General features: G+C 34.4%; 4 protein-coding genes across 8 annotated transcripts; all 4 read right to left on the reverse strand.

Moving 5' to 3' along the window:
- Nucleotides 885-7,309, reverse strand: LOC109345587 (probable leucine-rich repeat receptor-like protein kinase At5g49770). The gene is made up of 18 exons (XM_019584672.1): nucleotides 7,058-7,309; nucleotides 6,096-6,216; nucleotides 5,911-5,982; nucleotides 5,487-5,561; nucleotides 5,321-5,392; nucleotides 4,934-5,098; nucleotides 4,753-4,827; nucleotides 4,526-4,597; nucleotides 4,343-4,414; nucleotides 4,152-4,220; nucleotides 3,984-4,061; nucleotides 3,674-3,811; nucleotides 2,905-3,386; nucleotides 2,648-2,800; nucleotides 2,407-2,543; nucleotides 2,065-2,284; nucleotides 1,694-1,929; nucleotides 885-1,535 (listed from the first exon to the last, which is right to left on the reverse strand). The coding sequence occupies exons 1-18, from the start codon at nucleotides 7,140-7,142 to the stop codon at nucleotides 1,062-1,064; spliced, it is 2,796 nt and encodes a 931-aa protein (XP_019440217.1). The 5' UTR covers nucleotides 7,143-7,309; the 3' UTR covers nucleotides 885-1,061.
- LOC109345591 (28 kDa heat- and acid-stable phosphoprotein) lies at nucleotides 9,053-12,086 on the reverse strand. Of its 2 annotated transcripts, XR_002107429.1 has the most exons (9): nucleotides 11,863-12,086; nucleotides 10,848-10,885; nucleotides 10,561-10,641; nucleotides 10,337-10,420; nucleotides 10,208-10,242; nucleotides 9,944-10,029; nucleotides 9,659-9,724; nucleotides 9,237-9,578; nucleotides 9,053-9,075 (listed from the first exon to the last, which is right to left on the reverse strand). XR_002107429.1 is itself a non-coding variant. In XM_019584678.1 (8 exons), the coding sequence occupies exons 1-8, from the start codon at nucleotides 11,927-11,929 to the stop codon at nucleotides 9,544-9,546; spliced, it is 492 nt and encodes a 163-aa protein (XP_019440223.1). In that variant the 5' UTR covers nucleotides 11,930-12,086; the 3' UTR covers nucleotides 9,193-9,543. The 2 variants fall into 2 exon arrangements, 1 of the variants encoding a protein (XP_019440223.1); XM_019584678.1 differs by lacking the exon at nucleotides 9,053-9,075 and having other exon boundaries at nucleotides 9,193-9,578.
- LOC109345588 (transcription factor VOZ1-like) lies at nucleotides 14,343-17,945 on the reverse strand. 4 transcript variants are annotated; one of them, XM_019584675.1, is made up of 5 exons: nucleotides 17,719-17,945; nucleotides 16,429-16,686; nucleotides 16,145-16,294; nucleotides 15,319-15,820; nucleotides 14,343-15,199 (listed from the first exon to the last, which is right to left on the reverse strand). In XM_019584675.1, exons 2-5 carry the CDS (start codon nucleotides 16,654-16,656, stop codon nucleotides 14,694-14,696), a joined length of 1,386 nt encoding a protein of 461 aa, XP_019440220.1. In that variant the 5' UTR covers nucleotides 16,657-16,686; nucleotides 17,719-17,945; the 3' UTR covers nucleotides 14,343-14,693. The 4 variants fall into 4 exon arrangements, with proteins under 4 accessions (XP_019440220.1, XP_019440221.1, XP_019440219.1 ...); XM_019584676.1 differs by lacking the exon at nucleotides 17,719-17,945 and adding an exon at nucleotides 17,227-17,510 and having other exon boundaries at nucleotides 16,429-16,675; XM_019584674.1 differs by lacking the exon at nucleotides 17,719-17,945 and adding an exon at nucleotides 17,227-17,509 and having other exon boundaries at nucleotides 16,429-16,672.
- LOC109345590 (putative OPA3-like protein CG13603) lies at nucleotides 18,279-21,835 on the reverse strand. Its single transcript, XM_019584677.1, has 4 exons — nucleotides 21,596-21,835; nucleotides 21,374-21,508; nucleotides 19,984-20,070; nucleotides 18,279-18,717 (listed from the first exon to the last, which is right to left on the reverse strand). Exons 1-4 carry the CDS (start codon nucleotides 21,722-21,724, stop codon nucleotides 18,559-18,561), a joined length of 510 nt encoding a protein of 169 aa, XP_019440222.1. The 5' UTR covers nucleotides 21,725-21,835; the 3' UTR covers nucleotides 18,279-18,558.

Consider the following 22,740-nt stretch of genomic DNA (forward strand, 5'->3'; position numbering starts at 1 on the left):
TGTAGGCCTTGTTTGAGAGTTGGATTTTGGAGGGAAAGGAAGGGAAAGAAAAGGCTTGAGAGTCATCTCAGAAGTGTATTTCCTGATTTTCAAGTCTTCATTTTCCCTTCCTTCCTCTCCAAAATCTAACTCTCAGACAAACCCTAAGATGCTACATATTTAAGCATAAATATTGGGGGAGTTGGATCCTCTCCTATATTGGACAATCCATTACAGAAATATGAGGCTGATATTCATTTGATGATTTAAAAATATAAGTTATTGAAACTTTTTAAATAATACTTGTCTCATTTTATTTTGTAATGTTGTGGTGCTTATAAAAGCTATCTTCTTTTTCCATTCACTTTCATTGGATTTTTCTTTGTTAATTTCTATTGCATTTTTTTATGCACAAGTGTGCATAGCATTTTAAACCATAGATAAATAACAAAAAAACATATTCCACACAAGATTTTTATTAAACCTAGCTACATCACATTCTCATGGTTTGTTTAATATATAGGTAAGAGATATGATATGATAGTTTGTCTTTTCATTTTACTCTCTAAAGTTTGGCCAGTTAGAAGAATAAGATATCATTTTCATGTTGGATTATCTTACTAGTAGAGATTCACCATGGGAATCCATTTCATAAACATCGATCAAACTCATTGGTCACCAAGATTTTCAGCTCATAGGCGTTACTAAAATGATTGGCAGCAATGAACATATTATTAGTCAATATTCGATTTCCGGGAACAACACTTATGGAGAGGGACAACTATGCACTCTAAAATGGATTAGTTCTTTACCCCAAAAAGTGAAGAAATACTATTAGTAGTACCCAAAAATATCGACATATTATTAGTATAAACACAACCATGATCACAATAACCAATTTTCAGCGTATAACAATATACTTTCCAATTCACTGAAAGTCAATCAATTTAACAATATTCAGGTTGAACAACTCATCATTTTCTATAACAAAGGGAAATTGAATCCAAAATTTACACACCAGACCTACCTCAATTATAGCATTTGAAGAGAGAAAGAATAACAAGAGAAAAACATAGCAAAACTCATTTAGGTTCTAGCTTTACTGGTGGAACAATTCCACTATAGTTAAAATCTTCATTGACATAAGGATGTATAACATTACCACCTTTCTCTACATCATAGCCTTCTGATGTTGTAGCTGATTCAGAATTAGGATTCAAACCAACAAGCTCTATTATATTCTCAACCTCTTTTACAACATCAGCCATTGAAGGCCTCTCATGTCCATATTCATTGACACACATCAATGCCAGTTCCACAAACTTTTCTAACCCTTTCGGCTTTCCGGCTTTAATTATGGTTGGGTCTAGAATGTTATGAAGGTTGTATGAGTCCTTTGATGTATCCATTACCCCTATTACTTCTCTTACAATATACTTCCCTTGCTCTATTGGCCTTCTTGCTGTTACTAGTTCCAGCATTAACACTCCAAAGCTATATACATCACTTTTTTCGGTCAATTGCAGGGTCATGTAATATTCAGGATCCAAGTACCCCTGTGAGAACAAATGGAAACAAATTTGCATCAGCTATCACTTTTGCTAATATCAAGTTTAACACTAAATATTGATTCAAATTTTGTTTTAAACAGAAACTTCTAAACAAAGATATATGCTGCTTCATAAAGTAAGAGTCTAAGGCATTGTATACAAACCATTGTCCCTTTGACTTGAGTAGTGACATGGCCCCTATCACTATCAAGAAGAAGTTTGCAGAGACCAAAATCAGCAACTTTTGCATTGAGATGACTATCAAGTAGGATATTGCCTGATTTTATGTCCCTGTGTATGATTGGTGGGTTAGCAAGTTCATGAAGATAGGAAAGACCCTTTGCTGCACCCAATGTTACTTTCAACCTCCTTATCCAATCCATCCAGATCCCAGACTTTCCTGCATATAGAAAATCAAACAAGATAAATTAAGAAACTTACGGAAAGATGAAAGATTTTTGCTTAATTAGATCATTGAATTGCTTCTAGTAAACTCAGTAATAGTCTATGACACCATATGGTACATTAGAAGTACCTGAAAGACTATCCATTAAGGTGCCATTTGGAATGTACTCATACACCAGCATTTGTTCATCCTTCTCAAAACAGAAACCAACAAGACTAACAAGATTTTTATGATGGACCCTTGATAGAAGTTCAATCTCAGTTTTAAACTCAACAGCACCCTGCATGGATTCGTTTGCAGCCCGTTTGATTGCAACCAATTCCCCAGAGGGGAGAACACCTTGGTAAACCTAGTGAATGGGGACTAATTAAATCGAGAAGATACTTGGATTTTTGTGAAGCGAGTATCAGAAATGAAATTCTTTAAATGTGAAAAGATATAAGATAGTCATAAGATGTCATTAATACAAACCTGCCCATAGCCACCATAGCCAATAGTATTGGCTTTGGCGAAGTTGTTGGTGTACCTGCTTAACTCATCAAAAGAAAACCATCTTGCTCCTTTCAACTGAGGAGCAATGCCACTATTCTTGGTTTGTTCCCAATTAACTGCATTTAAAATGACACTGGATTAGTAAAATATCACTAGAAAAGTTCCTATCAAGGGATAAAATTCAACTATTAATGCCAAGTTTGCATTCATAATATCTCACCAAAAGGGTTCTGCTCTTTAGTTCTTTGCGCTTTTCTTTTTTGGTGGATGGCATATATCCCTACAAGAACTGCTAATACAAGAAAGGCCAAAACAGCAAGTACTGCACCAACCATAATCCCTGTGTGTCCTGTGCTTGATTTTTTAGGTTCACCTATGTAACATTGTAGTAACAGTGTGAGAGACGAGTAAGAGAATTATACGACAGAGCAGACACAGAATTTAGCATTTCTAGTTCATATTGAGACATTGAATCACCTCCATAGTATCCATAGCCAGAACCAGTGAAGAAGTAAGGGGAGAAAAACTCTGGGGGCTTATAGATTTGGTTACTTAGCACAAAAGCAATGAGTAAAACTCCAGTTCTATTGAAACGATCAGTTTGAGATGGGAAGACACTCAGAGTAAACTGAAAATTATTTGTAGATGAATTCTTCACTGGATCACTCAAACGAACCGAATCCACTGGAAGATTTTGGAGTCCAAAACTATCCATCAGAGACTGCTCAATATCCTTATAGTCACTTGTGTTAAAGTTTGAGATACTAAGAGCTCTTGAAATGAGACTTCCTTCATAGGGATATGCACATTTACAGTTTGGACTGGAAATCTGACTGTTACTGCATGTTTGAGGTGCACAATTATTTTGTGGTGTTGAATATGAGGGAATGACTTTAGGTACTTGGCAGTAACTCTGTTCAGAAACTCCATTTTCAAGACAAAATGGATTGCCAGCAAGTCTGCAAAAACATTAGATAACAGCCTCAGATAAGAAAAAGCAACAGCTAGTAGTTTTGATTTGAGTCTATGCAAATAGATGCAATAAAAACACAATAAAAATGAGCACAATTGAGGTATTGTTCACTAAGTACTTATGGTGTTGTTTTCCAATAAAAAATATAACATGAATGAAGATATAACAAGGGTAACATGTTATATTTTATTAGAAAAAGGAACTACATGCACCCAAAAACAACACATAAGTTTTGTCCAATAAAAATCTGTGAAATCATATGATGAAGCTTACATCACATTAAAACTTATGTTTTGGGTTCCTGGCTTGTACTCAGTTATGGCATTATTCTGCAAATTAATGAGTTGCAGACTGTTGCTGTAGTCCTTGCTGATATTAAATGTGCCACTTAGTTGGTTGTCCCCCAATATCCTGTTATCACATTTCAGTATAATCACCTAGTAAGTCATAACCATCATTTGTTCATATATCCAATGAATGAGTTCAATATAGTAATACTCACACCAGTAATCTAAGGCTATGTTTTGTTTGAGAGAGTGAAAGAGAGAATTAAAGTGTGGTTGACGAGGAAGGAATAACTTACACAGTCGTCAGGCTTTCCGAACTTGTAACCCATGAAGGGATATTATCAGAAGAAGTGAAACTATTGTTACTCATATCCCTGTAACATAATCATTATGATAGTTACTTCTAGGCTATACAATGCAATTAATAAAATATCATAGTAGAGTATAACTATTTAACTACTTACACATAGATGAGACTATTCATTCCAGTAAGATCCGGCAGAGAGCCATTGAACTTGTTGTGTGATAAATAGCTGCAAAAGTTATAGTCACTGCCTTCCCTCAGAAAAATTGATTTGTTTAGGAAAACACAGACAATTCTTACGGATAAACTAATATGAAGTTTAATAGAGGCATGTTTCTTTAGTTCTCTTACAGTTCACTAAGTTTTTTGAGATTGTTGAAGTTTGAAGGCATTCCCCCGGTTAATCCATTCCTATCAAAGCGTCTGTGGTCAAGAGAAAATATTCAATACAAAGAAAGTATATATAAATTCAAAGATAGCATAGTTGTGTGAATATAGTCACTAGCCACTTGACACAATGAACAAGATACTTACACAACCTCCAATGTGGTCACAAGACTGAGGGTGCGTGGAATAGTACCAACTAGTTGATTATTGTCGAAAAGCCTGGCAAAAAGAACATTAAGGAGTATAGAGTCACATATGAGTAAACTTGGATGCATGTGAAACATCATAATCTTTTGACTATGTGACATGAGGAACCTTGGTTTCACTTCCATGCCCTTATTTAGTTTTTGAAATTCCAGAAAATAAATGCTTACACATGTTCTAGAATCATACTGGAGTTGAAAAGATTTGGTGGTATTTGACCAGAGAGTTTATTGTCCCCAAAATGACTGCATAAAATGGAGACATAGTCGTAGACCATTCAATGAATTGAAAAATATCTAGTCTCATTAGTGCAATAATATGAACTAAAAACCGGAAATGAAGTGGACATACAAGTGTTGGGCTTTAAGGAGCAGGTCAAGACCTGGTTGCCCTTGGTCATCAGAGACAGGAATAGGTCCTTCAAGCTGGTTATCAGCAAGATCTAGCCAATTAACATTGGATAGATTGCCAATGCTGCGTGGAATACTTCCGCTGAACCGATTAGAATTCAGTGCTCTGCATGAAAAAACAGTAAGGTGATAAGTGGTCCACAATTTACCATATATTACCCCATAAAAGAAACAATTAGATTCTAGTTCCAAGATAAAGTTGAATAATTTATGAAGTGAACATGATATGAATGAACTGTGTACGCCCAACAAAAGATGTTGCATATGAAGCATCGTGAGAATCTAACGCTGTTATAACAGTTATAGTAGAAGAATAAGAAGTTTCTACAGAAAGGTTAGCTGCTTTAGAGATCCTATTGAGTCTGGAATAGGACCAAAGAAACCACAACCAACCAATGCACTGCAAAAAATTAAGAAAAACACCATATCAAAAAGCATAATACATTTTATAAGGGAAAGAAAAGGTAGCAATAGAGAAAATGTTCCTTCCTTACAGGGATTTTAGCTTTTTCAAATTCCCAATTTCTTTTGGAATTGTTCCTGTCAAGCCTGTGTTGTAAGAGAGATCCCTGTATGAAAAAAAGTCAGTTATAAACATAGCTACAAATGACTATCACATCCACAATTAACCAAAAATGCCTTATCAAAATAAAATGTCCTTCTCGGGTGCTATTAGGCAGCCTTCGAAAAGGTTGAACCCGTGATCTCGGTCACAAGGTAGCAACCTTAGGTTACATCGAGGCTCATCCATTGCTATCAGGCAACCTTTAAATGCAAAAAATTATGCCTAGGGAGTACCTAATCACATGTTCAGAAACATTTTAGCATCTGAAGGTTTGAAGAAGAATTTCAGCTTAATGATAATTTAACCACATCAAAATTTTCAGTTTAACTGAATACTAGAAATAGAAATTGTACACTGTGTCTAGTTCAGATAATGACTGGATTGCTGAGTTGAGCCGACCCACCAAATTTAAACTTGCTAGCTTCCTGAAAATAAGAACATCCTTTCAGATTTAATTTTCAAAGAAAAAGAATTAGAAAGTAAGAAACAGTCTTTCATATCAATTTGAAGAGGCCGAAGAAATCAAGAAAGAACTAACAGTTGGGTAATTCTTGAACCGGTGCAACGAATTCCGTCCCAATTACGGCCACAAGGATCTTTACCCACCCAATTTGGTGGTTTGTTAGTCCAGGATTGTGTCAGAGATTGTAGCCCAGAAACTGCAGTAGTACAATGCAACCTTCATATTCATAATCATGTGAAAATGCTTTTTTATAAGTTAAATAAGGCAAATGATTATTTCAGCTTTGCCAATTTACAAGAATGAAAAACCTAGATCATGTCAACATGAAAGAATTGCTATGGCAAAACAAATTAAACTGGGTAACAATTCCATCCTACTAACTTATGAGAAATGACTAACAAGGCGTTGGTCTAGTGGTATAAGGCCCCATTAGAACCCCAATGTCGAGAGTTTGATTCCTGTGAGCGACACTTATTGGGAGGGGCAGTTACGAACCCCGAAAGGGATTAGTTCCTTACCCAGAAAGGTGAGGAGATACCCTTGGTAGTACAAAAAAAACTTATGAGCAATGCCTAGTGAACATGATTATCAGAAAATAAGATTCCAGTTTTACAAACTAAATAATTTGGACAATTGTCAATGATATATCAGGTCAACTGATAACTTTTTGAAAGCAAACAAAATCTGCTTCTTAAGATCTTGATGGTAGAATTTTCCATCAACAAACATTATCCTAAATTACATGCATAAGCACAGATTTTCATAATCATTATGTTGAGATGAAGACAGAACATACCCTAATCTAAATTGCAAGTATATTTTCTTTGTATGGTGTAATTTATGATGTATTATACAAAAAGGGAAAAGATAAAGGAAGATTATTTAGTAACATATACATAAGATAAGTAACTAATCTTTTTCGAACTATGTGATTATCCGTACTAACAAGTGTCGCTTTTTCCGTGAGAGATGTGCAAGTAATGTGATATATTTATACATCAAAGATCAAAATATCAGAGAAGTTGGATTGAACTTACAGTCTTGACTGGATGTTTGTGCTGCTACAAGCTGAACATGTAAAAGAAAAAGCAAACGAAGAAACACTATATATTGTTGGTCCATTACTCTAAAAAGATTATCACAAAACTAATCTAAACTTTCATCCAAGAATCACAGAATTATCAGAGTACTGAAATAGCCCATCATGCTTTAACATAGACCGCAAAAGTCTTAGTAGCATGATGACAAAATTGAAATATTGAATCAACAAAAGACAGTGCAAGAGACTTAAAGGTAGCCAACTAATACATTTTACTAAGTCAATGGCCTTTGCATGTAACGATAAAAGAAATTGTTACATGATGGCCACACAAAACATAATCATATTCCTAATACTGATACAAAAAAGTGTGTAAGAAATCTTATTAACATGGTATAGTTGATCCAACCTATGGGTTTTGGTATGGTGAGATAATAGTTTTATAGATGGTGATGTTGTGTTTAATCCTCCACATCGAAAATCGATTGATTTTTGACTGATATGATTATATAGCTACTATAATTATTGTATCATACTAATATGGTTTATGGTTTGCCAAGAATCTGACGGGGGTATTGATAACACTAAATCTAAGAAATTGTGATTGTGATTCTAATTCTAATTGCTTAATTCCCTTAAATATCTTCATTATATAAGGTCAAATTATTGAGGGGCATAAAGAAGTAATGAACATGTGGGCACTTCACTATCATTTTAGGAAGGTAGATACCATAATCATTATGACATTAATTGTAAGACCAAGTTGCAAGGTGAATAGTGTCTATATACATATTCATCTTGTGTTTTTGTTCCATGACAAAAGGAAAATTAAATGCTCATAACATAATTTCTAAAATCATTATAATGAGTTATTCATTTCATTTTCATTAAAGTTCTTAGAATGCCATTGGCTAAAGTGTTCGAGTTATTCATTAATCTTTTGAATTTGAAGAACTATCTCATTCTTATTATTACTAAATATAAAATACTAGATCGTGCATGCATTAAATATGATGTAACACATTCCAATGCTTAAACCTAACTCAAAATAGTTTAAAGGATGAAAGTTGTTTAGTTATATTTATGAAATATCTCATAGTATAAGGAAATATGTCTCCTTCAGTTTCATTTAAATCTTGACATGTGTTATATTTAATTATTTTCTATAAATAATATTTTTAAAATTAAACAAAACATTGTCATACTTTTACTGGTTGGAAAGTCTTTTGAACAATAATCTTGACATTAATATATTGTCATCATCATTATCATAAATTACAATTAGGTATGGGTTGGCACTCAATTCCAAACTTTTGTTATAAATAAATTCCATTGCTCGGTCCTAATGTTAATTTTAACATTCTCCTAAAAACGAATATTTTGAAATAATATTTATGAAATTAAGTTATTTTTGTCAAGGAAACAAACTAAATTTAAGCTACCTGAAAATCGATTAATGCATGGCTTGATGTTTTTGAACCAGGAAATAGTAATAGGTTGAATATTTCTTAAGAATTGTATGAGCAAAGACCTCCTATTAAAACAATAAGGGTCTCTTTTGATATTAGTTTCATCAAAACCAACGAATTAAATTAAATTCATACTCTATATATTTATTGATAAGACAAGAAGTATATGGCAGAGTTGTTGAATATTTGTTATTGAGATTAATTGGATCTAAACATGTAAGAACATAAAACTAGGAAAAGTGATATAGCATGTAGTTTTCAAAATGACTAAACATTGATGGCCAACCACATCACTTTTTTTTCTAATATTAAAGGTATTCTCTCATCTTATGGGTAAAGAATTAAAAAAATTCGGGTGTATGACTATTGCTCCTAACAAGTGTCGCTCACGACGATCAAACCTTTAATCATTTGATCTCTTGGGATCTAACAAGATCTTACACAACTAAATAGTCTTGTTGGTAACTAGAGATCACTTGATAATGAAGAAAATTGTAAAATACCATTATGAAAAACCAGAAGGTTAGCATGTAACATATAGCAATCACAAGGAAAAGCTAACTAGATATAATTATGACCATTAAAATTAGAAATAGGAATGATATTTAAGATGCGTTTAAGTTGTTAAAAAGGAGAGACAACACAACACACAAAAAACTATCATTTGTTTGATTTTTAATATGGGTTCATTATTGGACAAAAACCTCATAAGGCAGCACAAAAGTCACTTTTTATCCCCTGCTAAACTGGGAGATAATACTTTGTCCATAGCACTTAGTCACTTACATTGCTCAATGCCTTTCCTTACATCAAAGGCATCCCTTAGAAACCATCTGCATCAACCCCTTTCAAGAAGAAAAGACGAAAGCAGTACTAAACGAAAAACTCTAACAGAAATTTGGCTACGAATTAATCGTTAACAATAAATAAAACGTGGATAGAAAACGCAGAAGGGAGAGTGACAGAGCAATTGTTTTGCTGGACTGGTGTGGATACAAACATGTATCCAAGAAATTCACTTGCGTGCTTCAGCTTTCTTCTGATCTTTGGCTGAAAAATATTTAATCATCAGTTTCTAGTGTTGGGATATCATGATAGAGAAAGCAAAACAAACAGCCTTCAGAACTTACCAGTTTTCTCTTCTTCTCGCTTTTTAGCAGCTTCGGCCCTCTCCTGACGTATAAGAGCTAAACGATCTAGACTACGAAGAAAGAAAAACATAAACCATTGGGAAGTGAAAGTATTTTGAAAATTATGATACTTTGACATTTTTCCTGGCAAAGCATAGCAGCATAGTACTTACCATGCATTCAATAGTTGACATATATAATAATATCAGACATTAAGGAGCAAGCAAAAAAGATGTACAAGAACCACCACATAATTATAGACACTATTTCAAGAGCTACCACTACCTAAATCTTTCCTTGATTGTTCTGTTTTTCCTTGCTCTTGCAGCCTCATATAGCGCTCATGAGCTCTCTGTTTCTCTATCTCCTCTCTATAAACAGGTGAAATTTTTTAAAGATGTTCAGAAAACGTGTTAACACAAAACCTTCACCTTCAATAATGATTAGATGCAAAAGAATGTTCTGATCCCGTTTAACAACAAGCAACACCCTCTTCAAGTGCATGATCATATAACCCCCTTCAAATAAAACAAATGGAAAACAGCAAACCTTTCACGCCTTGAAAGCTCAGTTGTTTTTCCAACCTGCGCAAACAAGGAAAGAACAATCCTTCCAATATGAGGTAAATTATTAAAAAAGTGTCTATGTAATGACCAACATTGGACAATTTTAACTTACGTCAAGATCTCTAGCTTTCAAGTTTTTCGGCTTCACCAAGTTAGGATTTTCAATCTCAATAATCCCTTGGGTTCCTTTTTTTTTCTGCATACATTATATGTCAACAAGACAGTCAGTTTCATTTTGACATTTGATGAGGCTAGACTATAGCAACAAACAAACATCAACAAAAGAAAAAATAGCATTCCGTCTATCCTAGTTATAGTAATGACTGAGATACTAACTGAAGTTTCTTCTTCTGATTCTTCTCCAGACTCCTCCCCAGATATTTCCTCATTTTCTTCTTCTTCATGCTCAGCTTCTTTCTAATACGGTTGCAAAGCAAAATGACCACGTAAAATAAAATTGACTTGTAAAAGATATAAAGAAAATGAGAGACAACATGTACATGAAGTAGATAGTTAGATACTATTATATGGAAAACAACATTCTGAGTATAAGTGACCAAATGTGTGTGTGCTTGAAAGAGAGGGGAGCGGGAGGAGGAGTAAAAAGGATTGCATAAGAAAACCTGTCTAAAACTTCGAGGACGGTTAGATGTTCCAGCAACTGCAGTGGTCAAAAGAAACAATAAGTTTTCAGAAGTGCATTTTTATTATCCTCTTTCAGCCACTGATAAATATGATTTTTTGTTTCTTTCCAAAGAGGGGCCAGAGGAAGGGACTGAAAAGGTGTTTGACAACAAGAAATTATTTCTGTATTTTACTTCAGCTAAATTGGATTATAATTTAACTAATCGATCCAAATAATATTTTGATACTGGACTGGATCTATGGTGAGTAGAAGTCACTATACAATAACACTGATTTAATTGCAAGAAGCTTGTTAGAGAAGGCTATGAAAATAAGCTTCTTTTAGCTTATTTAAAAATAAAAAAACTTAATGAATAAACACTTAATTAACTTGGTTGCGCAAATTGGCACTTAATTGTATCAATAAAACAGGTCGTTCAAGTTTTATTTTCTTTTACAAACATTACATAGATATCTAAAAGGAGAAAGGCCACTTTTTTCTCCCATGGGGCATCCCAAAGAATACTCACTGAAATCTTAGACAACAAAATGAAAATCTCAGCAACATCATTAATTTGTTACCTTTCTTTTTCCACACAAAAAACACAACTTTCATGTTCAACTACCTTCTAGACTCAACTGTAATACAGCTTGTAGATTCAGATAACAGAATCAAACCAAAAAAACTTAAAACAATTAACTCCATAAGATATTCAGCTATGGAAATTGAATTGAATTCAAACAACAAGATATCTCAAAATCTAACAATTCAAACAAACCTAATTCATTTAACCATAAACCTCCTTATGAAAACATGTCTGCAACAAACATTCTACTACTCTATTGCTTCAATAAGACACCAAAAAAATCTATTTTTTGCTTAAAAAAGTTACAGAGAATAAAAAAATTATTTTTTTAGCTAAAGATCATATTTTGAAACAAAAAAAAAAACAGAAAATCGCAATAGCAAAAGGGAAATTGGAAAGGGAATTAGGGTTGAGGAATTATGCTTACGCATGTCTTCTGGGGTAGAAAATTGGCGGCGACCCGTGGGCTTGCTCTTGAATTTTCCTCTTCCCATGTTAATTCAATTCAGTAATTCACCAATCACACACAACAAAGAACAAAGATTATGAAATTCTAATTGTTCATGCAACCAAATGTGAGATTAATACGTAATGATAGAGAAGGAAAAAGGGTTCCACTTCCACTTTTTTCCTAAATTCGAATACTTTTTTTTAATATTCCAAAAGAGTGTAAAATCTATAAAGAGATGTTTTGGATGAAAATTGGATATATTATTTTCTCACCCTAACTCCACTTGAATTTTGAAATTGAGTATTTTCTTTTATCTTATTTCTTTTAATTAGACTTACAATTAGGGATAATAACAAGGTTTATTAAGGTTGGCTTTAGATTATTTAATCTTCTAACCCGGAATTCATACTTGAACTCAAACACTAACGAATAGATTATTATTCTTACCATTGTTGGATTTTGAGTAGCCAAACTTAGGGCTGGAACGAGCCGAAATAAAGTAGAACCAGAATTCAGTTTGATAAGGATTGGTTAAGCTCGAAACTCGATTCGAGTTCGATACGAGTTATTTCTTTAACTTGAGTTCGGCCTGGTTAAAGTTCGCGAATTGTTCGGCTCAATTCGATTGGTTCATTTGGACAACTTAAATAGTTAATTAATTTTTAAAAAAAATACTACAACAAGTTTTATATATATAATAACAATAAATATAAAAAATAATACATGAGTCATAATAAACATAAAAATTAGTTTATATATATATATATATGCCGAGCTAGCTCATGAACCTAACGAGTCGAACTGTATTCAACTCGAGTTTGGTTCGTTTATTTAACGAGCTCAATTTTCAGCTCAAGTTTAACTCATTTGGTTGATGAACCAAGTTTATCGAGCTAAATAATAAATTGAATTTCGAACAAATGTCGAGTTGATTCGGTTCATTGCCAGCCCTAGCCAAGCTTATATGAAACACTAAAACATGTTCATTATCTTTTAAATAGATATATATATATATATATATATATATATGTGATAATTTGACATTTATTATATAAATTAGGTTTTAGTAAATTGGGTATCACACTATAACATATACCAAACTCGAGTACAATATTTCAAGACGTTAAACCTGAACCTAAACTCAAACTCAACCAAAAAATATTTTCGCCTTTAAATTTGAATTAGGTTCGGATGAGTCACGATTTACCTTTCCACTCATACTTATAATTAATCATTTATTATATTGTTTAATTCATGCTCTTGTTTGTTAATATTGTCTAAAATGGGTATCTAGTAGACCCAATAAGCCCAAATTCCCAATTACCCCATGTCAAACGACGACGTATAGGTTCCATGGAAACAAACCTAACGTCTTCTTCTACCAGTGACTGAAGACTAAGCAACTGAATTTCTTCAACCATAGACAGAATCCACGATTGCTGACAGTGTACGAATTTGTATTATTGCACACACTGTTACTTATAATTTGAAGAAATTGACTTAGAAATTTAAAATTTTGGTTTAATTGTATTATTGTTCTCATGAAAAAGTTGAAAACAATGTTGCCAACAAATTTGTTAACTTTATGCCTTCAGCTCCCTTACCCAAAAATTTGATTTTTTTATTTTTTTATTTTTTCTTATTGCTTCTTTTCATTATAAAATGGAAATCTAATTTTGTTGCCTACGAACTGTTTGATGAAATGTGTGTGTTGCAAAATTGGCAGGAGATGAAGAAAGGAGTGCACCCACAGAAGCAGTGGATATCCTATGTTACACAAACAGGTAGATTAATGCATGTTATGATGACAAAGATACACCCTGTTGGAAAAGTTTATCACTTTCGGGCAAAGCGTCAAATGGCCGAGAGTTTAGGACAGATTGCCAAATTCAAGCGTCGTTTTGGACTTGAAAATCAAGACACAGAAGAAAAAAAGTAACTTGTTCTGCAACTGGAGTGATGTTTGGTTTTTTATTCATGCAATAACTATGACATTGGTAACACTCTGAAGCAGTTTTTTTGTAGCATTCTGTTTATCTGGTTGAAATGATGTACTATTTCCTTTTTCAATTCATCTTAATTGATGCTTTTTGGAGATGACTTTTGTTTGGGGATTTTGTTATGATTGTTGGGGTTTCTTATTATCACTTTTGGATATTGCAGATAGAGAAAAATTGATGCTGGGGCTATATATGTTGAAGGATCAGATAAGTATTTTAATCTCAATAACCACATCAAATTAAGATACGTGGTCAAATACACAGAATAGATATTGATCATACCACATTAGTACTCTCACTCCAAGTTAGATTCCTTTTCCTTTATTGTAAAATTGCTCAAAGGGGTTTTAAACAATTATTACATGGCAAATTATGTACCCTTGAAAGTGTGTCTTCAAACCTTTAAATAGTTTATTATAGGTGACTTACTTTAGCATGGTTTGGAAGTAAAATGGCCAAGGATGAATTACAGCAATGTTGTACCTCAACAATAAATGGGACAATTTCGGTGGTGCTATTTAGATTCTAGCACTGACCACATTGCTAATCGTAAATAGTATACATCAACTTTTATTTTGGTAATCTCCTGAAGTTAGATCCTGGCATCCAGCAGATTCTAGTGTAGCACTCCAATGAGAATGAGCTATTTACTGTCTCAACCGGTGAAAAAAATGACCATATCTTCTTGTCATTATGAAGAAAAAGTGAAATGAGCAAATTATGGGGAGGAAGAGTACAAAATAAACCCAGCACAGTTTGTGTGTAACCAAGTTGAATGCAGCATGGCGCAGATTCCTTCAAGGTCAATCATGTCACATAATATTCACCTGTGTTCTCGACAAGATAGTCATATGGTGCAGCTAACCCATGCTCATATGGTCCATTTTGTGCTGAATGGACACCACCAATGCCAACCTTGGCATTAAGTTTGGCTCTGCCTTTGGCATAGAGCCTTCCCATCTGATTCTGTAGATCAGCAACTGAATCACTTGTTACCTTTGCTTTGGAGCTCTTCTTCCCGTCAACAAGCTTTAGTTCTAACCGATATAAGGCGCATGCATCACACTTGCTAATTTCATACTCGTATAGGTGCCACTCAAAATGATTAAGTGGTTGTGGATCCATATAATAAGATCTTTTCAGCCCTCCAAACTCATTCACCACTTGCTTTCTAGATTCATGCCAACCACGCCCACTATAATCTGGCAATGCCCTCTGCTTTCTGTTGCCACTCTCAAATGCTCTTCGAGGCTTATCGAAAAAAAGCCACTCCCTAATACTCTCACCCTCAAGAACACAAAGATCAAAAAGTTCTGCAATCAAACAAGAAACTAGTTAATAACAGAGAAAGAACAATCTTCTCGACTTTTTAGCAGATACATTATAAAATAAAAGCTTAGCAATATAATCAATAATGTGCAGGATATATTACCAGGTGCATTCCATGGAGACTTTGCAGTGGCTGCTCCCTCACACTCTGGGATGCCAACATCTTTTCCTTGTGCCTTTGCAGTAAGGGCAACAAAAAGCAAATTATCCTTCAGTCCAATTCCCCCAGGTCGTAAAACCGGGGCCATGCCTGGTGGTCCTTCATTCAAAGCAAGAGTAGCATGAAAGCTACTACAATAGTCCTGGCACCAGTCCAACACTTGCACAGGCCTTGGACAATCCCAGAGTGCACATTTTGGACCTAAGAAAGCAGAAGGAGGAGGACAGATGCTTGGTAGAAAGCTAGATATACAAGGAACAGCAACTTCGTCATTATAACCTGTGCCGGTAAAACCAGCATAAAAGCCGTTATTGAAATCCTGATTTAAGTCATATTGGTGATACTCTAAAGCAGCCCCATTCAAGTTGTTAGCTGCCATATTGTGAACTCCAAAGGTGGAGTGTTTGGACTCATCAATCAAGGGGTAATCATGGTGATGTTGGCCCTGATTTACAGTTAAACCAAGAAGCTCATTACAATCTCAAGTGAGGTCAATTATGCTGAGCAGCATTGAAATACTGATTAAAACTGTAAGGCATAAGAACAAAAGGTAGACTTTGGATATTAGCATTAAACTACAAGGAAGGTTAAAACAAGCTCTCTTTTCTGTCATTTAAAAGAGGAAGATTTTACATAAAAAGACAATATTGTACATGATAGTCAACCATTTGGAAGAGAAATCAATACTTTGTGGCATTATCTCAGACAAAGAATTACAACTGTGGCCAGAATAGATGATTAATCGCCCAAAAGGAAAAAAGGCACTCACCTCTTGTAATAGCACCTCAGCACGGGCCTGCAGAGTCTGGTCATAAGGCTCAGACTTAGGAGCAGCTAATAGACTAGTAGCATCATCTTCCTCCTCACACAGCTGTAGTAACCTACAGACATCGGTCGAGAACGACCCAAGACTACCACCCTGTAGTCATGCATAAATGTCACAATTCACAATCACATCTTTACCACTAGCATTGTCATTCAAGTTTGTGTGTTTCCATCACAAATTCACAATTGAAAGAGTTCAAGTCCACAAATTAAAGTGAATGAACTTACTTGCTGCAGAGAAGAAGCTGGAGAAGGCTCATTGAGCTCAGCCTTCCACTCCCGAAGCATCTGATGGACTTGCTCCTCAAGGAGTGCGACATCAACCGTGCGGCTCTCCTTCCTGGCAAACTGTAAATCCAAGAACATCACTTGCAGATCATCGACATGATTCTTCGCCTTGTCCTTATAGAGCTTATGTGATGCCGACTTGCAGCTCCGCTTCAGAACCTTTTTCATTGCTAATTCTCAAGCCCTACCAATAAAGCCCTACAGTCACCATCACCAATATAACAAACTGAGTTTCATTCCACTCCACCACAAATAAAACCTCAGAAAAAGAGAGAAACTCAATATGCAAACTAGAACTAAGAATCCAACATGACCATCACAGAATTAAGTCAATTCATAGTAAAATACTTGCCCCTTCTTCAAATTAAGTAAAAGAAGGTTGGAGCACAAACACATTTTCTGATGAAAACTGGAAGAAAAAAATACATGCATAGCAAAAAAATAATTTTTTTCAGAAACCACTCTTGACAAATTGAAACATAGAAACAAAATTTATTAAAACCAATAAAAAACATAATAAAGCATCACAACAAACTCCAAATCTGAATCATATGGTAGCTTGAAGGAGCCCAACCAAGACAGTGGAAAGCAGAACAAACTAAAGTGATGATCATATATTCAGCAAGAAAGAAGAAACAAAAACCCAAAAACCTAGTTTGGTTAAGTAAAGTCATATGACAGAGAAGTTTGAATCATTGTCAATTTCCATTCCACTGAAAACAAAGGATCCATGCTTACCTCAGACTTAAGAGTCCAAATTTTCCACTGAAAATAGAGGCTTCAATCCTCTCTCTATGTTAAAAATGTTGAAGGTGAGAAACTTATATAAAGTGATGGAAAGATAGAATAGAAACAAAGTGCTTTTTTGTTATTCCCTCTCTGTACTGCTAAGATCGGTGCCTGTATGTGTGGAATGGGCAAAAAGGAAAAAACAAAAAAAAAACTGATATTATAAATTTACTATGAACAATTGTTTATGCTTCTTGCTCTTGGTTGTTTTATGATTTTATCTGTCATGAAAAATGATTACATACTAATTTTTTAGACATTATTTACAAGCATATCAGTTGAGGTATATAGTGGATTGGTGGTCCAAAATAATCAGTTGGAACTTTGAAGAATAAAACTGTAAGATTCTTCTTCAGTTGATTCTGGTCTAATTACTTTAAGAAATGAAAATGGGTTAAACCTTCTCTCTCTGTTTAGTTTTTATTTTTCTCACAAACTTACATTGCAAACTCTTTGTTGGTGACTCTAAACCAGTGCTCATAAAGGGTGGAGAGAATCCCGCCGACGAAAATAAACAAAAGGAAGAGAAAGGTGATTCCTTTTTTCTATGAAATTCCTCTATTGGGTGAATACTGAATAAGTGAAAGATGATTTGAGTAAGGAAGGAATAAAGCACACTCTTCCATTACCATGCAACATATTCCTGTTTTGATGCTTCTGCTAAATGGAAGAAAAGCTTATAGGAGGTTGTTTATTGGTTAAAAGTTAAAACCTTGAAATAATACATTTTTAAGATTACTAGCATCTCATGATTTATCATTCAATCATCAACAGGAAAATGAAACAGAGTTTTGGGGTGCATGGTTGACTTTGTTATAGGTACTAAGCAATTAATTGAGTATCAAAGGCTCTGGATACCTTTAAATGTCACTAAATTTGAAATATAATCACATGAATTACTTCATTTTCATAGCCATGCAAAGCATAACATGTTAAAATGGTTACCATCAACTTAAACACAAAAATGCCTTCAACAGATTATGCAGTCATCCTCAAATGAATAAAAGACATGAGGTCTTTGCTACTCTGCAATGCAGATGAACAATAACACTATATAGTATGAAAAATATTTAGAGCAATTATGCAAATCCCTTAAAAATAAAACATGTTGGGGTAAGTTGGAAACCAATCTCTCACTCACAATTAAGACAATGAATGGGGTACAAAATTATTCTTGCTGAAGAGGCCCTTTAATGAATCAGAAACTGTGTTAGAAGATGTTATATTTATCCCAAAGATAAATGAAAAAAATGTTGATGCACAAATGTCTCTTTCATCAGGTCAAGCAGCTTTCCCTGCCTTTCCAATTTCTGTATTACTCTGCCTGAAATTAAGAACACCACTCAGTCCTCGTCCCCTAGCCAGCTGTTCCACTTCTTGAATTTTTTCCTTAAGAATTTCCACTTCTTTTGCCAAATCTTCACTTACTTGCTTCACAGCCTACAGAAGAATGAATAATGGTGGAGAAAGGTGAATTATGAAACCGACACATGGATTAACTTTCTCAGTTAGCCCGAACTGGAAACCAATGACAGTGAATATAACGGAGTTGTTTCCAGTGGTTTTATATTTTAGCATTAATACTCAACAAAATCCCAGGTCAGATAGCTATAACCATAAACATATCCCTCCATTTAAGCTTGTTAACTCGGTTACTCAGACATCTAACAATGTCCATTTCAACATAAAAGGATGCGACAAAAACATTGATACTGTCCTATTGCAGCTTTGACATGAAAGGTCTAGCACACGCCATTTTGAGATACTTTAATCATTCTCATATTCGGCACGACTATCTATTTAACCAGAGTTTTCAAAATAAAATACATCACGAAGCATTATGCAACCTTTGGACGCCAATAATGAAATTAGGAAGTGCTGTCACCAACTGGGAAATATAGGCCAATAATGGTCACATACTTCTGATATCTTCAAATATGAGGCCCTATGCATATCGGTTCAGCTCCTCTAGAAATTAACTTCTAATTCACAATGTAATACTGGGAAAACGATTCCACTACTTCTACATAGGCCATGCGAGTAAAAGCTATAAATAGTCAGGTCTGAACTTGCAGCATTTTTGTTATTTGTTTATCTGATAGATTGAAACTAAACATGAGAGTACATGAGCCGCCAGTTTTTTTATTTATTTTCAGCATAAAGTGGTAACAATCCTCCAGCAATAGTATTCTACTACAAACAACCAAAGCATTTTCCAAGTGAGTGGGGTTAGCCACACTGATCAAAATCAAAATCCTTTCTAATAGTTTCACCTAGAGTTTTTCTTGGTCATCCTCTCCCTCTAATTATTAGGTTATCCTTCATTTGATCAACTTCTTTAACTAGGGCTTTTATTGGCCTTCTTCTCACATGTCCAAACTATAGTGGGCACAATTCTACCGTCTTTTCCTCAGCAGGTGTCACTCCCACTTACCTTCTAATACATTCATTAATAATCTTATCCTTTCTTGCATGCCCAGTGCCCACCTATCCAGTAATAGCAATACTAATAAGGAAAACTAATCATCTATTCCAATTACCGAAGTTGTTTCAGTAAAAAAAATCACAAACATATCCTTTGTATCAGAAAATGGAGAGCACGTAATATAGCAAGATAAGATAATTAAATTCAAGAGGAAATAATATATATGAACAAAAGAATAGAGCAATTTTTAAATGTGTATTAGAATATTCTTTTGGAATTACCCCCAGCTCTTGCCTTCGTAGCTCCTCCTTTCTTGCTTCAGATCTTGAACTTCTTTGTACCTCAAGGATCAAGAGAACTACTCCAACCTACAAAGATAGCAGTTTGTTACAGAAGTAATTAATAAGGACAAAGGCATGTATGAGACACAAATTATTTTGTTACAGACAAGTAAAATGATTTATATTCTCGTGTCACATGCCTAAGGGGCTAGTAAATACCAGACATGGTTTTTTTTAGTTGGAGGGGGGTGGGGTGTCTCTCTGACTACAATGCACTTAGCTTACTAGTACCAAAACCCAAGTACTTCCTCTCCTTTATCTTATCATTCAATGAAAACACTGCTTGAATTCTCCAGAAATTAAACCAAGATAGAAACCCTTAGCTTCAAAGAACACAACTCATACGCAATTTTTTTGGACCTAAGATCATAAGCATTTTTACAACTCATTTTGTAAAAACAATATTGAATCAATTTATTACAATGAAATACTTGGACCATCAATTTTCAATATTTAGATATCTTTTCTCCGTCCTATTCTTGTCCTTTGTCTTATTCTTTTTGAACATTTTCTACAATCCCTCTGCACATACAATATTTTTGGTAAGATAACTGTAATTTTCTACTATTCTCTACCAGTAGTTTGTCTAATTATAGACAGAATCTTTTAAAACATTTACGCCAATATGCAAAAGTTCAATCTGATCCAACAGCTCATAATGAAGTACCCCTTAATTGAAACTCAAGTACTTTTGTGTCAATAATTCTGGTAGCGTTACTGCAAATCATAATTTGGAATGACAATACAATCAATTTGAATTGAGTAAATTGATAGAACTGAATCAGAAATAGAGAAAAACAACTAATCTTTATTGCAGAAAGAATTCCCTCTGACTCTCTGACCATTATTAATGTGATATAAGTTCAGAGATCAAGGAAAGTGTCCTTTTATAAGTACCTTCTCCAGGAACTCGAGAGACCCGATTCTCTCCTTGTTTCCCCTTTTATAACTAGCGTCTAATCCTGTTATCACAACGGTCAGGACCTGCTTACAGACAGTCATTTATTTCATAACCACTAAAAGCTCTAATTCCCTACCCTCTTCACCTGTTGTCTATTTCTTCTATTGCAAACCCTCCTTTGTTGGAGTTCTACTAACACAAGCCACAAACCCGGTAAGACCATAGATAGTACTACTTCATACTGAATGAACACTAAACTAAAAGTACTAAAGCCCAAATGAGATTTTTATTCAACATTATAATTCAGCATAAATGAGATTGTGAGAAATTGAAATTGAAATTGAAATTCATAGAGTACTTAAACTTAAATGATAATAATTGGAAAAGGGGTAATAAAAGAGTGATAGTGTTAAAGTAAAGAATGAATACAGAAAAGACGAAGATTTCTCCAATGAGATCAACAGCAGCTTGAATAGCTTTTTCCTCATTCAAAGGATGAATCTTTACATCAGTAGCATGACCATAGATTCGTCTCTGCATCTTGGTCGAGATTTGATGATTAGCCTGTAACAATAGAAATCAATAACAATAACAACAACAATAATGGGAAAATGGGAAAAGGGTAATAGAAATGAATAAGTAGAAATTGACCTGAGCCATATTAACGATGAATTCACGAAACCTGGGGTGAGTACCAGCTTGTTTCTTAATCCTACTTGCAACAGGTTTGCTCAGTGTTTTCAACGCCAATGTTCCTAACTTCAAAAATGGAAGAACCATTTTTTCCTTAACCCTTATTATGCACTTTCACCAATAGCGATGAAGAACAAATCAAAGAAACAAAATTGTTGATCTTTCTCACACAACAAAATCTTCAGGAAGAGAAGACACACCTACCCGCTTGATTATACCGATCGCTATGTCATAGATATAATAATTTAACCTAATACTTTGTAATTTCGCCACAGTGTTTAATGATTAGTTATGAACAACCAATTGTTTAGCAATTGTTTAAGGAGAAACAAAAAGTCGAAAAGTTTGAATATATAATTCATTATTTATATTTAATTATTATTGATTACATATAATAAATTTTTTTTTGTATACATATAATATTATAGGGTAAGGGTTTGTTGATTTGAAACTTTGACTTCTAACATGGGATGTGAAATTTTGCTTTTTGCACGTAATTGTTTGTTTCCAAGTTAGTTGTAGAAGTAGTGAATGAAAAAACGAATATAATATGTTCTCTTGTTTGGTTACTAGACGGTGAGGTGGGTTAGGGTCTGACTTGGGGTCTTCGACTGTGGATGGGTAGGTCATAAGTTGGGAGTCATCGAGTAGAAGTGTTCGATATGGTATTTTTCAAGAGAATTTGCTTGTGTTGAATGAGAGTCTAGGTCACTTAAAGTATATCCGGAACTGTTGGAGAAGATAGTTAAAAAAATGATACGATAATCAAGTTAGTAAATGACGATGAAAGGGGAATCAACAGTTCATGGTATTAGAACGAAAAATGCTATAGAGAGTAGAGTTAGAGAGTGAGTGACCAATACCCAAATATGTCATGTGTATTTGCTCTCTCCAAGTCTCTCATATGTTGTGTGTTGTGGGGCTACTCTCTCCAAGTCTCTCATATGCTCTCTCCAAGTCTCTCATATGATAGTCGCAGTCTAAGCCTACATTTGCTGTAAAGCAGAGGGTTGGGTGAGAGTTGTAAGCGGCGTGTAGTAGGTGTTGGCAGCGCGTCAGGTGGGTGGCAAAGGCGTGACCTTTGTACTAGCTGCTCGGTTGGT

This window comes from Lupinus angustifolius, chromosome LG04 (genome assembly GCF_001865875.1).
Source record: "Lupinus angustifolius cultivar Tanjil chromosome LG04, LupAngTanjil_v1.0, whole genome shotgun sequence".
Taxonomy (NCBI): Eukaryota; Viridiplantae; Streptophyta; class Magnoliopsida; order Fabales; family Fabaceae; genus Lupinus; species Lupinus angustifolius.

Coding starts and splice junctions, on each gene's coding strand:
- LOC109345587 (XM_019584672.1), bottom strand. CDS start 7,142: ATGGACCAACAATATATAGTGTTTCTTCGTTTGCTTTTTCTTTTACAT. Junction 4,415..4,525: donor GTGACCACATTGGAGGTTGT/GTAAGTATCTTG, acceptor TCTTGACCACAG/ACGCTTTGATAGGAATGGAT. Junction 3,387..3,673: donor AACATAAGTTTTAATGTGAT/GTAAGCTTCATC, acceptor ATGTTTTTGCAG/ACTTGCTGGCAATCCATTTT.
- LOC109345591 (XM_019584678.1), bottom strand. CDS start 11,929: ATGGGAAGAGGAAAATTCAAGAGCAAGCCCACGGGTCGCCGCCAATTT. Junction 10,886..11,862: donor TTCTACCCCAGAAGACATGC/GTAAGCATAATT, acceptor TGACCACTGCAG/TTGCTGGAACATCTAACCGT. Junction 10,642..10,847: donor GTCCTCGAAGTTTTAGACAG/GTTTTCTTATGC, acceptor CAACCGTATTAG/AAAGAAGCTGAGCATGAAGA.
- LOC109345588 (XM_019584675.1), bottom strand. CDS start 16,656: ATGAAAAAGGTTCTGAAGCGGAGCTGCAAGTCGGCATCACATAAGCTC. Junction 16,295..16,428: donor CAGCTTCTTCTCTGCAGCAA/GTAAGTTCATTC, acceptor GCATGACTACAG/GGTGGTAGTCTTGGGTCGTT. Junction 15,200..15,318: donor GTCTCCATGGAATGCACCTG/GTAATATATCCT, acceptor GTTTGATTGCAG/AACTTTTTGATCTTTGTGTT.
- LOC109345590 (XM_019584677.1), bottom strand. CDS start 21,724: ATGGTTCTTCCATTTTTGAAGTTAGGAACATTGGCGTTGAAAACACTG. Junction 21,509..21,595: donor TCATCGTTAATATGGCTCAG/GTCAATTTCTAC, acceptor CTATTGTTACAG/GCTAATCATCAAATCTCGAC. Junction 18,718..19,983: donor TACGAAGGCAAGAGCTGGGG/GTAATTCCAAAA, acceptor ATTCTTCTGTAG/GCTGTGAAGCAAGTAAGTGA.